Source organism: Rhea pennata, chromosome 1 (genome assembly GCF_028389875.1).
Source record: "Rhea pennata isolate bPtePen1 chromosome 1, bPtePen1.pri, whole genome shotgun sequence".
Taxonomy (NCBI): domain Eukaryota; kingdom Metazoa; phylum Chordata; class Aves; order Rheiformes; family Rheidae; genus Rhea; species Rhea pennata.
In genome coordinates, this window is record NC_084663.1 from 214,981,457 (window position 1) to 214,995,279 (window position 13,823).

A 13,823-nucleotide genomic window follows, 5' to 3' on the forward strand; every position below is an offset into this window, starting at 1 on the left:
CCCTGACAGCTGCCGCGACCCCAGAACAGGGATTAACGGGGAGTTTTTAGCTTACGGCTACGGCACTCCTCTGCAGGCAGGACCACCCCGGCAAGGGGCGCGGGAAGAGATGTCAAGCAGGGATAAAATTCGGCTATTTACAGGCTGAGTCGTGAGCATCTGGCAAACGCATCCTGCGGCCGGGCTGCCTCCTGCTGCGTTTTCCTGTGCTCACCCAGCTGCAAGCGAGGAACCCGCTGAACTCGCGTCCCCGGAGCCGGCTCCGTTTGGCCCCCGCTGACATTTGCCTCCTGCCTTGGGTGAGCGCGGGGCTCCCTGGCATCCAGCCGGGTCACGCGGTGGCACTGAGGTCGGGGACATCAGGTTCAGCCTGAGGACATTCGATACCCAGGAGATTTGCTGATGTCGCCCCCCCCAAGACAGCAACTCACTGAAAAATAAGCCCGAACAGGATCCTCTTCGGCAGCTGGTCCCGGCTTTCCTGGGCAGGAAGAGCTCCCGGCCTCGGCACGGCTTCACCAGCCTAAATTGGAGACTGGCATTAGCAGCAAAATTATGCATTTGGATTCCCCCTTCTGGGAAAAACAAAAGGGCAGAGGCAGGAAGAGAAAGGGAGGGTTGAAGTTCTGGGTCCCTGGATCCCAAATCCGACGGGACGCTGACGGTGAGGGTGGCCGTAAAGTCAGATCCGTGCTGGTGGGACCCCGATGTCCACCTCGCCCCTCGAGGCCCTTACGTGTTCCCCCGCCACCTCTCAGAAAGCATCTTTATAAATTCCCACCAGCAAGTTTTCTGGTGGGAAACAAGTCCCAGGAACCGTTGAACAGGAGGCTTTGACGTGGCAGCAGTACATTCAAGCACGAGGTGACAAGAAACCAGTGTAATTTTATTGAAACACAAAGAGCATTCGGATAGTGGTACAAAAATAACTTAGCCTGGTTTGCTTTATAGTCCATCATCTGAAAGACACCCAACAAAAAAAGGTATAAAAATTATTTACAGCACAAAAGCATGTATTTCTGATAAAAACACTTTGTACATGGACTGGTATCTTACAGCATCCTGGGCTTGTGCTTACGAAGCCGCTCAGGCTCGTTCGATCGTTTAGCACTCAGAGAATCAGGCAATCAAGCTCCCGCCACACACGGGAACGGGTGCTCATCTTCCCTCTCGCTCCGCAGCGCCCGCAGACGGCGGAGCGACGGTTTTCCATCTCGCTACGGAGCGAGAAATTCCTGTTTTCCACACCTTTGGCTTCAAGAAAAAGCAGCTGCCCCAAAACGGGGCCGTTTGTTTCCCCAGCTTATTAAAGAAATAATTACAAGAAACTCCACACAAGTAAATCTCAGAGATGCCTTTTTCCTCGTGTATCTGAAGACCAGGGAACAGCCCACTGATCCAAGTCTCGCCAGGGCCCGGCCTTGCAGGACTCAGCTCCCTACGGGAGCCGATCCCTTGCTTGACCGTTGGGATTTCGCGTCCTTTAAACACGTACCAACGAGGCAAATTAAAAATCAGGGATCGAAACCTGCTCACGCCACCTCGTCCGCCTGGGAGGAGCCGGCGTTTGCCCGCATCGGGCGCGAGCGGCGGCTGGGAAGCAGCCCCATGCGCGGCCCTACTCCTTCTTGGACAGGCGAGCGGAGAAAATCCTGGCGATTCTTTCGGTTTCCTCCTCCGGGAGATCAGCCAAGGGCAGGTTTGGCCTGTGACGGTTCAGGCTCCGGTAGGGAATTCCCTGCAGCGCAGCCCCGCTTCCGCTCTAAGGAGAAAAAAAGAGAAAAAAAAATAAAACTGTGTGGCTTGTGCGGCCCGTGACCGCTCCGAGAGCCAGAAGAAAAGCCCTCACGCCCCACGCGCTGCCGCAGGTCGCCGGCTGCCCTGCGCGAGCCGCGTGTCCCGCCGCACGCGCGGAGAGGCGTCGCGGCGCCCGCCGGGGCCGGGTCGGCGTTGCCTCTGCGGCCCCGGTTCTGCTTTCCGCGTCCAGGGAAGGATGAGTCAGCCGGCGCGTGGCGACGGAAACCACTGCGCTGCGAGCCAACGGCCGCCTCCCACCCGGGATTTACGCGTTTCCCTGCATCCCTCCCAGCGTCCCAAGATGCTCAAAAATTCCCCCGTTCCCTTTCGGGAGCAAAATGCCACCTGCAGATCAGACACCCCAAAGCCGCCGCCACAGTCCCTTTACGCTTCCTCAAAACACTTGCTCTCCGCGATGCCCCAGGCGCCGTTTTTATTCTCCCTCCTCGCTGCGCTGCGGCGTAAGCGCAGCGACTTCAACGGCGCCGTCAGCCCGGCGAACGCCCCAGCCACGGCTGCGCCCCGTCCTTCGGGAGCGAGGCTCTTCCGAGCGACGCCGAGACCGGAGCGGCTGGAACGGCAGGGCCACGTTCGGCTACCAGGGCACCTCCGCTGCAGAGCTCCCCTTTCCCCCCGTGCGGCAACGCGCTGCCTCTCCCTGGCAGCTCAGCCGGCGTTTCGGATGCAAACGTCCGCCCTGGAGACGACCGTTTCCTAACCCCTAGAAAGGATTTCCTTGGAAAAAAAAACCCACGATGATGAAATACTGCCTGGCCAACACGCGGTCGCCTCTGCAACGCTCTTCCTCCTCCTCCGCGTTGTGGAAAGCAAGAGCCGAAGTCCAGAACCAGGAAGGAGCCCAGGCCACGCAACTGGCACTGCACGGCCATCTCCCAGGTCCATGAACGTCTTCTCCATGGGCTGAGGTCTTCCCTGAGCCAAGGTCTCCGTGCACTGAACCACTGGAATTACACCTGCCTCTGGCCCTCTGAATTATTACTCGCGTTTCCCCTTAGGTAAAAGCCTGACGTATTAAGCCAGAGATGCTTTCGGATAACCCCTTCGTTCAACCTTTCAGCCGGGAACTCCAGGGAACAGCAGGAGCCCACGCAGCGCCCGTGAGTGCAGGTGTCTCCTGACGGGACCCCGCCACTGATGCCTAGTTTATGCTCTTCACTTCCCTGCTGCTCTGTGAGTGAGCAAACAAATTAATGGAAGCAAAAAGTACTTTTTCCCTAAAGTTAAAGGAAATGGAAAAAATAAACTAACTCCCTGGAAAGCCACCGAGCTTCAATCCCCCCGCCCCGGCCGAGAGCCTGCAGGAAGCAGCGCTGTTCCCAGAACAGCGCAGCTCAAGTGCCGGGCTGGGAACGGCCCCTGGAGAGCGGCTGTTTAGCCCGAAAGCGGATCCCCGAGGCCGGCCCTTCGCCGGCATCGCTGGGCCGCGTCCCCGGCTCGGCCGGGCTCGGTGGGAAGGTCTCCTAAGGCGACCGGCTCTCTTCCACGACGAGCAGCACGAGGATCGACGTCCTTCTCGGAGATTTCTCGTGTTTCGTTACCTGCGCTTTACAGACTCGGCCAAAGAGCGCAATAAATATCAGCGCTCGGGCAGCAGTGTTGTTGAAGAACCTTACGTGGAAACAGACAGTCAAAAAAAAGGAAAAAAAAAAAACCCAAACCACGTATAAGTCCTGGGTTTGCTTGTTTGCTACACAATTTTTTGCCCAATACAGACCTGCTATTGCTTCATGCTGTTGCTGTAAGAAACCAATTCTAGCTAAACATCAATCATAATTTCTGCATAGAGACGAGACCAAGAGAGGCTAAAAACCCCAGGGCGAGATTTCCCCAAAGCCGGTGCCTACGTGCTTCCCGCACAAGCCGGCTTGGGAGGCAGCTGGCTCCGCGCCCGCAGAGATGACCGTTTCGGTTGCCGGCTGCTTGGTTAATAAAGGTGGCGACGAGGACGGGAACCGCTCACCCGTTTTTGATGGCAAACCACGCAGAAAAGGCTCACAACAAGGGAACTGTAATTTCCCGTACCCTGAATATCACCTCCAAGTTCGATACTTTGTGTAAGTTATACCAGCAGCGCCGCAAAGGACTCCAGACTGCATCCGGGAGAACTGCTAGGGCCTCTAACACTGTAAAATAGCGTCAGCTTTTACGATACCGAAAACGTACGTTTATACTTAACAGAATCCTTGTTTTGTTTTTTGTCCTTCTTAATGCTGCTTTGAAAGATTTTCCTTAATCAAAACGTAAGAAGTTGAGAGAGATTAAGTGCAGACTTGGTACATTAAAAGCTTTAAAAATAATAATAAAAAAAGAGGGTAGAGATACGTGCGTAACGGCCAGCCAGCCAGCCAGCCTCCCCCAGGCAGCGCACGCTGCTCAGGGTTGCTCAGAGAAGCCCAGCTCAGCAGCTTATCCTTCCCACACCCTTTTCTGAGTCAGTTGTTCCCAAAACAGCTGAAACATTAGTACCGGCTGGAGGAGGGACCAGCAACCAGCTCAGCTGGCTCCGTGCCGGCTCTGACCTCCATACACTGCGCATTAAGCAGCATTTTCTTCTGAAAACTGGTTTTACCCATTTGCAAAGAATTTGCACAGAGCGCCTTGTCCCTCGGCTCGGGAAGGTTTGCAGCCTTAAATAAAATACAAGGAAATCCCGGCTCTCAAATCCAGTCCCCTAGCGGGACTGCAGCCGGACGACTCCCGTGCCGCTTCTCCGCGCTTCCACGTACCCCGACAACTCTCCGTTCTTCGGGCGAGCCGCGATGGTGACGCTCGTGCTCGGACAAGCGCCTTATTCGACCCTGGAGGAGGCTGCGAGGATCAGCGTATCTAGAACGACCGCTTGCACGGCAGCGCGCACGCAAAGCTCTTGTGGGAACTAACTGCGGTACTGCAGCGGAAGCAGGGTTACATCTGTCCTCCCGAGGTTATCCAAGCGACCCTATCCGGGTACCGGCACAACCGCGTTTCCGAGCTTTGCCGCGAGGAGAAGAGCGCGCAGGTGTCTGCGATGCTGCAGCCCGGGGAACGCTTTCGCCGATGCGCCCCGCCGCTACGTTTTAGATTTTATCGCTGACAATAAACGCCCTTGACTGTACAGCATCCGCCTTCTCAAAAGCTGGCTACGAACTCCCCCTCGTACGGGCATTTGCGCCCTACGCAGCGTTTCGGCGCGCAGCTGAGACGCAGCCACTCACGTTTCGTGTGCACGGAATAAATACGAACGGCTTTCGCCGATCCCACGGCACGTTCGCAGAGCGTTTCAGCGGCGGCAGCAGCCGGTCCTGCCGCTCGGCAGAGAGGCTAACGCACTGTGGGGGCCAAGGAAACCGAGATGCCCGGACCTGCCAGCTGTCACAGAGATTGGCAGCACCACGGCTGGGTATTTCTACAGAAACGAAAGGACTTTGGATTTTTTTTTTCTTTCTTTCCCCCTGTGTCACCCAGTGACCCAAATCAGCTGTCCAAATCTTACCCTGACTGCGAGAACTCTAAAAAGCGTCTGCAAAGGAGAAAGCAAGTGAGATTTTCTCCTTTGTTCTTTAAATGCTTTTCTTCTAAAAACTCAGGTCTTCCGACTCTGCTTTTGCAAGAAGAGACTGTGGGAGACACAAAACGAACAAAAATACATGAAGTGGATCCTAAATAATTCAGGAGGCAGAGGGGCTGGAAGCCCGTCAGAGCTGACACGTGGGCTGTCTGCTGCTATTGGATGACACCAAGCCCACAGATAGCTCCTGACTGCAAATAAACTAAGTATGCCTGTAAAACAGGCCACCTACACGCGATTTCAGATAGGAGTAGCTAAAAGACTGTTTTTCATAGAGCACCGTGTCCATCTGCAGGAGCTCAGATGTGTTCAGATGCACGTATCTGTCCTGAGGACCCTCCGCAAAGCAAACTTCCAGCCGTAAGAAAGGCTCGGCAGCTGTTCGCATCGCTAGTCTGCAACTGCAGGCGTGAATCCAAACAAAAAATAAAAATGAAAAGCAGTTAACGTTCCCGGCTCTCACACCTGACCAGAAACCTTACGAAGTTACACTTGCAGGTTTAACTCCACCGACATTTTGGGGAAAATGAGGAAGGAAAGAGCTACGCTTAAACTCTCCTCTATATAAAGCTATTTTTTCCTTTGAAACATGCGAACACCTTGCGCACGCGGCACTTAGCGAGCCACCCCGGCCTCAGCGCTGCCCTCTTTGAGACGCTGTTTCGCTGCAGGAGCTCATTCCTGCACCAGTCACAACTTTAACGTGCCGCGCCGTTTCCAGAGCACGCTTGAACCGGCCCAGGATAACATAAATGCTGCGGGCCTGGGATTCAAGCAGAGCAAACGGGTTTATTAGCGTTTTGTAAGTCTTGGGGGTCCGCTGATCTCACGGGCAAAGAAACAGGGCAGCAGCCCGCGAGGCAAAGGGTGTTTCGGCCTCGGGGCGCAGCAGGTTTGTTTGGCAGCCGGTTCTGTTCGCGCGCTGATAAACGAGAGCAGAGCTGTGTTAAGAGACTCCAGCCTACCCACCGGCGTGACCGGGTGCCTGCTCCTGCCTTCTGCACAGTAAAAGGTTTTAATCAAATCCCAGACCACATACAGTATCTGCACAGGGACGCGAGCGACACGGAAACCTTTTCTTCTTTCTCTGATCGTTCACGGCAGTGAAAAAGCACTGCAGCATTTCTATAGCACTGGTTAATGGGACGGATTTGAAGTCTTAGCTCTGTTTTCCAGGTAACTTGAGTAAGGAAAAAGACGACACAAGTTAATGGCTTTAGTGGCCGCAGTTGAAATAGGAGCAGATCAGAACAAACATTGCTTGTAAGCAAGCAAGGCTGCTTGCACGGCTGCTAGCCAGCTGCGTTTTTAGAGCAGATTAAAAAGAACTGTTATTTGAGCCTGCCCACACCTGTGTTACATTATAAAAGTGCGATTTCTAATTTGCACTGAAGGTAAATCTATGTGAAATAAGAACTAAAAATATATTTATTCTAAGTAAGATTGGTTTCAATGCAAGTTCCGTATCCTTCAAACTACTCTTACAGGTGAGAGGGGAAAAGAAGTTAATGAAAAGTGTAATTCTCAAGTTTTTAAAGTATCTCTTTTTTTCCAAAACAGTGCCATATCAGTAGACTGAGCCAACTCTGAAAGGGAGGGAGCCTTAATTTGTGCTTCCTAGCTAGCATCCCATTTTGGAATCACAGTGTTTTTACTCTAGCACAGGCTTATTCCAAAATCTAACTGGAATCAATGTTGCAGTGCCCTCTGTGCTACACCACACATCTGGAGAGATTATATTTTTGCCCCCCCAAATCAGCAGTAGTATATAAAAGAATATGGAATCTACGAATGCAGAAGAGGCAAAGGAGGCGGCAAAAGTCAGAAATAATATTTGCACTGTTCAGATGAGCCATGAATTTGGATCATTATCCCTGGGTTATACCAGGAGCAGTCAGAAAAAGGGCAGAGCGGAAGAAAGCTCACGGCTGCTTGCTGAACTTGGAAGTGGCAGAGGTGGATCCCAGGCTGCTGGACCGGAGGGGACAGCAGGTGACAAGTATGGAGCAGGGAAGTTTCACATTTCGAGAATGGGAAACTGCTTCATCATTTTGGGTAGGTAGGTGGGAAAAGCAGGGAAAGCACCACCAGAGAGGAGGTGGTGGCAGGAACACTAGGGATTCGCCAGCTGCCATGTAAGTGAAAGGTGACTGCTGATCTGTGGATGAAAACAGCCCTGAAGCTCGGATTTCAGCCTTGCTCTCAGGCTCAACATGTCTGAAGCAAGCTGAACTGAAACCAAACAAACCCAGATTTAGAAACTGATGCTCTTCGTGCCAATAAAGAATAAAAACATCAGAAAACACACTGCAGGAGCTGCAGTTTACTTACCGGCGAAAGTGAAAAACTTCTTGCTCTTCACGTTTGGTATTTGATGCTGCCTGCATAACCCCGGGCACAACGGAGCCCTTCTCAACAGACACCCACAAGTGCTATTGCAAAAAAAATAGCAGTATCTGATCCTGGAATTAATCTAGTTTAAGGTCAGCTACATCCAAATATTGCCTTGCTAATATTCTCCCAAGACTCCTCTGACAGAAACCTTGACTTGTAATCAGGTACGAGTGCTCTGGTGAAGAATGCTCAGCTGACAGCAAAACAGCTTGCAACAACACAGCTCCTTCATTAAGTTTAGGACTGGAAAAACTAACTAAAGGGTATGCAATCACTAATCATTTTCAAGGGCTTAAGAGAAAAATAAAGTAGAAAAATTCCATTTTTACAAACACAAAACCAGGGAAAAAAATCAGGCATTCTACCTGAACTGTAAACACGTTTATTAACTGCTCGTAGTCTCCGTTACTTCAGAGCTATTAGATCCTGCCTGGTTTTGTACTGTTTAATCAAGCAAGTTGTTTCCGATTACATAAATGTTCCTCGTAGCGTTTGTTGCGTAGGTCAGAGGGAGAGGAACCAATATATTCCCTTTACTGGGAGCAGTAAACAGATAGCCCAGCTGCTGCAGTACTGAGAACGACACCAACAGCCCCTGCAAACCTCTGCTTTAAGAGAGTAAGAGACCTCAAAATGACCAAGTCAGGATCTTTCCGGAAATAAATTAATCTTTACCCCCTTGTAGTAAGCAAATGCTTATGCACGTAAAAACACCGATGAAACCACAAAAGCTCTCAACAGCCTTCCTATCTATCTAAAATCCACTCCACCTATTCCACTACTCCCTCTTGCTCCACTGAAGAACGATTATTCGACTCCCCTCGAGGACAGGCTCTCTACTGCAAACTCCCTCATTTCATCCTGATGTAAGAGGTATAAATTGGAGTCACAAGTACAAGCTGCATTTTCCCAGCCTGTGTGTTCAAAATGGGGCACATAATCTCCGGGTGTAGCACAAGGAAGCGCTCAGCACCTGCCACTTCTGCTGACCCTGGTGGAGGAGAAGAGCAATATCCACTGACTGCAAGCACAAACGCAGCAGCTAATACAAGTGCATAAATACCACGGACAACGCAGCCACAAAGGCTGAAAACGATTCTGCCTGTGAGAAGAGATGTGAAAAAGATTCTCCCCGACTCGAGCTGGAAGCCACCGTGCGTTAACACGCGGGCGCCGTTGAGCACGGGTAGGAAAGGAAAGGAAAGGAAAGGACGTCCCATAGTTACCTTCAGAGCTGTGGGAGGCTGAGAAGAAGCGCTGAGCATTCGCATGGAGGCTTCCATCTGCTGGGGTGGAAGGAAAAAGTTGGGAAGAACAACAGGATCAGATCTGAGCAGAGCTGTTAAGAATCAACCACTGGCAGTGTGTAGTTATAGAAAGCCTCCCGGGAGCTGTGATCTCAAATAAGCCTCACCATAACAGTTTTTAACGGGTCCCAAATGGTGTCTGATAATCTCATTTTCATCAATAATTTATCATTTTGTACACTTGGTTCCACTACCTGGCTTCACAGAGCACAGGACTTGCTTTAAAGTAACCACCTCACATACTCGTAGAGTGCTTCATCCTGCAAGAATTCTAGCACAACTCGGTGAAACTGTAGATTCGGGATCCATGCAAGGAATGTGGGAATGTATTTAAAATATAAAATAAATTACGTTTTAATACAGAAGAAACCTAGAAGCTTCAATGGTGCTGCCAACAGGGAAAAAATGTAAGAAAACATGTTGAAATTATTCAAAATGAAGTAACTCTCACACACGATAGGAAATACTGGCTATAAATGAGAGGGAGCTCAGCACTACATTTTCTGTGAAATACAATATAACAGGCTTTTCTTGTACTTTCTTGGGACATCAATTCTAAACTCATTTCACAGGGAAGAGTTTCACACAATGAATTTCTCTTTCCTGAGGCCAGTGAGGTACTAACCAAGAAAAAAGATGCTCTCCTTGATTGCAATGCATGCTTAGGAAAAAAGGATACAAAATGATTTTTGATTTCACAGATTTTTCTGACTCTTCTAGTGGGTCTTCGTGACTCTCATCAGAAAAGCTTCCACTGCTTCCTTCAGAGCCTGCTTGGGCAGATACAGGCATCACAGGTATTTCGTCAGAACCACTTTCTTCCTCACCTCGATGATCTTCATCTAAATCCTCACTGTTTTCCTTCTGGCTCTCTGTAGTTTTTGAATTGGTCAAAGCAATGTCTCCTGGAAACCTCAATACCTCTTTGGAGGCTTCATAAAATTCTTCATTTTGCTCCATTTGTTTAGTTTCAAATATTCTATCACAATCACAATTCTCATTTTCTACTGGGCCATCAGCTGTCTGGTGCTCTTCTGACAAACGAGCAGGTTGAAACTCCTTCTTAGTCATTTCTGTGCCACTACTCAAGCTGTTAAAGCCATCTGTTACTGCCCAAGCACTGCTCTCTTCTGCACGGGGGCTAATGCATGGTGTAAGAGTGGTGAGTATGCTCTCGTTGTCACTCTGTGGTATGCTGGACAACGTGCTGCTCCGTCTGCTGGTTCCTTTTCGCAAACAATCTATATTCACCAAGTGCTGATCGTCAGGCCTCAGGTCTATGGACTGTTGATCAGCACTCGGCTCCACTTCGGATATCACACTGGACCAGGGACTAGTTTTGTCCGTTATGGTTGTTATTTCATTAAGAGTTCGTGGTTCTATGACGTCTTCTTCATACTCGTCTTCACTGTGTGAACGGATGGCAAAAGCGCCTTCATCTTCCTGGATACGGTCCGTTGCCAAAGGATGCTCGTCTTCAGGGACGGCTTGGTCTAGAAATTCATGCAACATCTCTCTTTCAAACCTGCATCTCCCCAAAGAGTACGGCTGCTGCACATCACTGCAAACACTGGGTGATTGCAACTCAAGTCGAATTCGATATTCTTCATTTCTGGCTTCTTCATCTTTTTGCCTGGGTACATGTGTAGCACCTAGGTTTCTGCTGTAGTCGTGATGCACATTAGAAGATTCTTTTGTATTTTTAGTTATAGTCTGTAAGTCTGGTTAATAGAAAACAGCATCAGTAAATGTAGGAGGTGACAATTCACCTTTTATCTGATATATTTGTGCTTTTCGCAAAAGATCAGATAAGCAAAAATGATTAAGAGTTAAAAATGTACAGTTTTGCCGAACAGTCAGCTGATGTGACCACATTACAGTTTACAAAGGCAGGAAGACAACAGAAATGCTAAAGGGAAAAAAAAAAAGGAGGAGGAAATGTCCAGGATGAAATAATTAGGAAATAACTAGAAATACTGAGATGAACATCAAGAAAAACATTGAACAGCAAAGATATTCTGATACACTGAGTACTTAGTGGGAAGTCATCTAAAGCAAATGGAAAAAATATCTATTGCTTGGAATGGCTATAAACAGTTTGGATAGTTTAGACCACAAGGGAAAGAGAGAGGAATAATCCAGACAGGAAAGATTTATAATCTAATCTAACAACCTTTTCTACTTATAGCTTCCTCAGCTTTATGTTGGAGTCCAGAACACATAGTTGCTACCGGTAATCTCTGCCTTTCAGTTCAATTTACCAATTTAAATCAAATGACAGACAATTATGTTATGGTTGTTATGGTAAAATTAAAAAGAATGAAATGAACTATAAATAATGAAAATAAAGAACTGCCTGTGCTTCTAACACAGGTTATGAAAAAGGCTGAATGAACTAGGAGCTTAAGCATTAACAGCATCTGTGCAATCCTGAATATCTCTGGGCATTTTACAATTTATTTAAAAAGTCATGATCACCTATTTTCAGTTTCTATCTAACATTTCTTGCATTCTTAGAGAAATCAGCTGACTAGTTCGAGATGAAATGTCAAACTACTGCTACTCTGAGGCAAGTGAAAAAATCTTGCTATAAGGTAATGCGAGAGTGGAGGACATTTCAAAAAAAAGAGAAAAAAGAGGTTGAGACAGATTATAAAGGAGAGTATGTGAAGAAGCAAGTAAAAACGATTAAACAATTGATAGAGATGATAAGGGGAACAAAAAGAGCAAAGGCTAGAGAAGAAAAATGACAAGATTAAGCTAGTGATATACAAAAATAGCAGGTTCTGGCATAACAGAAATGTGCCCTTCAACTTCATCTCTTGGAAGTGCTGCTTCCCTGTAGGTAGCCAGAGGTAAAAACATCAGAGAGCAACTTTACAACTGTCAGCAGTCCAAGCCACAGCTTCTTCTCTCCCTGATACATTATTTTAAAAGCACTAGCATGGATTTGATTTCCTAACCGCTTCGCTACTCACAGTGTCTCTCTGATACGAGATCACAGTGGCACGACCAATTAAACTAGGACAAAATTAACTGCAAGCAATAAGCAGACCAGTGTTGACAAAGAGCAGTTATAATGGAGAGGTTAAAGGCCAGGCAGAGTGAAAAACCGTAGGTCTGAAAACAAGGTATGCAAGAGATTTTCTTCACTGGTTTGTCCTACATACATCTTCCTTAAGAGCGTCATTCCGCGGCCAACAGCGCTGTTGACAGGGAACATTCGCTGCACTGATGCCTCTAAAAGAAGCTATGCATAGAATGTGAATGATGGAAAAGAAGCTGGTTACTAAGAACAAACTTTGTCTTACCTGCCCTAAAAGAGCCTTACTTTAGCTAGCCCATCTTGGGCATAAATTTCACCTGAAACTATGCATCAGCCAATTCCTATTAGCAAAGAACTACAGAGTCAACTCAGCAGCATTTTGTGGATTGCTTTTCAGTGAGTCCTTCCTTCTACAGAACAGACATAGAGATTTAAAGAGTATTTAGGCTGTCTTAAAATGTCCCCAACTCCCATCTAATCTACCTTCCCAGTGTTTCATTCAACACTACTCTTACTGACTGGAGTCTGAAAATCTCCCCAAAGCATTCTCTCAATGGACCAAAACACACCCATTATCAACACCAGAGATTGGCTTTTATTATGTGAGAAATCTGAAGACCTTTAAAGGGAGATTTTGGCAAGGAATTCCAAGTCAAGTGGCGACTTACCATTGATTAGGCTGCTGACCTGAGACACCAACTGACTAGATTTTTCCAAAAGATGACACCCATTGGGATCCACGGCTCTGCTCATCAAGCCTTGGTGATCACCCTCCTGCTCTTCACAACTTGATTTGGATGTATTACCATAACTGAAGTCAGGAAAAGACCTGGTCAGCTTCTGGTTGAAGTATTTTTGAACCTCATCCAGCTCATTCAAGTTTTTCCTGTAAACAGTAAGAAATTGGAAGAAAAAAAATAGATAGCAGATTGTTACCTACTGATCTACTTTTCAATAATAACCCTTAATCTTCTGTTCATATATCTGCATGTTGTTGACAAGTACAACAGAAGTAGAACCAATATTGAAGTTGCTCTGTCTAAGCAAAAGTTCAACAGTAGCTCAAGAACAAATGCTGAAACAGCTATGAATAAATTTATACTGGGAGTTAAAAAAAAAAAAAAGAGAGAGAGAGAAAGTTTTAAGCACACTGAATCAAAGTAAGATGGATTCTGAAATAACCTTCCAACACAAGTTATAAAAGCAAGGATGTTAGCTGACTTCATGACTGAGCTTCATAAAAATATGAGGATTTTTATCCTCCTAAGATCTAAGGAGTGTATGATATATGTATTGCTTATGGTAGCAGGGGAAAGAATGAATGACCCCAAAAGTCTCTTTCAATCTTTAAGCCTAGAATTTAGCCAGAAAAACAGAAGTGCTTATAGGAAGACATGTTAAACAAAACAAACAAACAAAACACACACCAAAAAAGAAAAGAAAGAGATCCTGTTGTGTGCACAATGAAAATGCTTGTTCTTGTACCTGCGAAAATCAGCTCAAAAAAATATTGTCTGAACAGTGCATGTTGTTTTGCAGTTGAACACAGATGGATAAAACGACGCATTCAACCTCAATTTGAAAGCATTGTTACTATAGTCCATGGAGACTCTCAGCACAGTCAGAGCACCTCAGCCTTAATGCAGAGTTGCCCCCTTAGCCTCCACTTACTACACTCTCATTTCATCCTGCTGTAAATTACACTGATGTC

General features: G+C 47.6%; 1 protein-coding gene across 4 annotated transcripts in view; it reads right to left on the bottom strand.

Moving 5' to 3' along the window:
* Positions 1-41: 41 nt before the first annotated feature.
* Positions 42-13,823, bottom strand: part of C2CD3 (C2 domain containing 3 centriole elongation regulator) — a 50,653-nt gene continuing 36,871 nt past the window's right edge. For 3 of the 4 annotated variants that reach the window (XM_062567478.1, XM_062567477.1, XM_062567476.1), the window contains exons 30-33: positions 12,781-12,998; positions 9,746-10,787; positions 8,986-9,088; positions 1,438-1,762 (exon numbers count right to left, since the gene is read on the bottom strand). In XM_062567478.1, coding sequence (XP_062423462.1) covers positions 1,619-1,762; positions 8,986-9,088; positions 9,746-10,787; positions 12,781-12,998 — 1,507 coding nt within the window. In that variant the 3' untranslated portion in view covers positions 1,438-1,618. Of the gene's footprint in view, positions 345-431; positions 524-1,437; positions 1,763-8,985; positions 9,089-9,745; positions 10,788-12,780; positions 12,999-13,823 lie in introns of those variants that run through there. The other variant, XR_009957340.1, reaches the window with a different exon arrangement.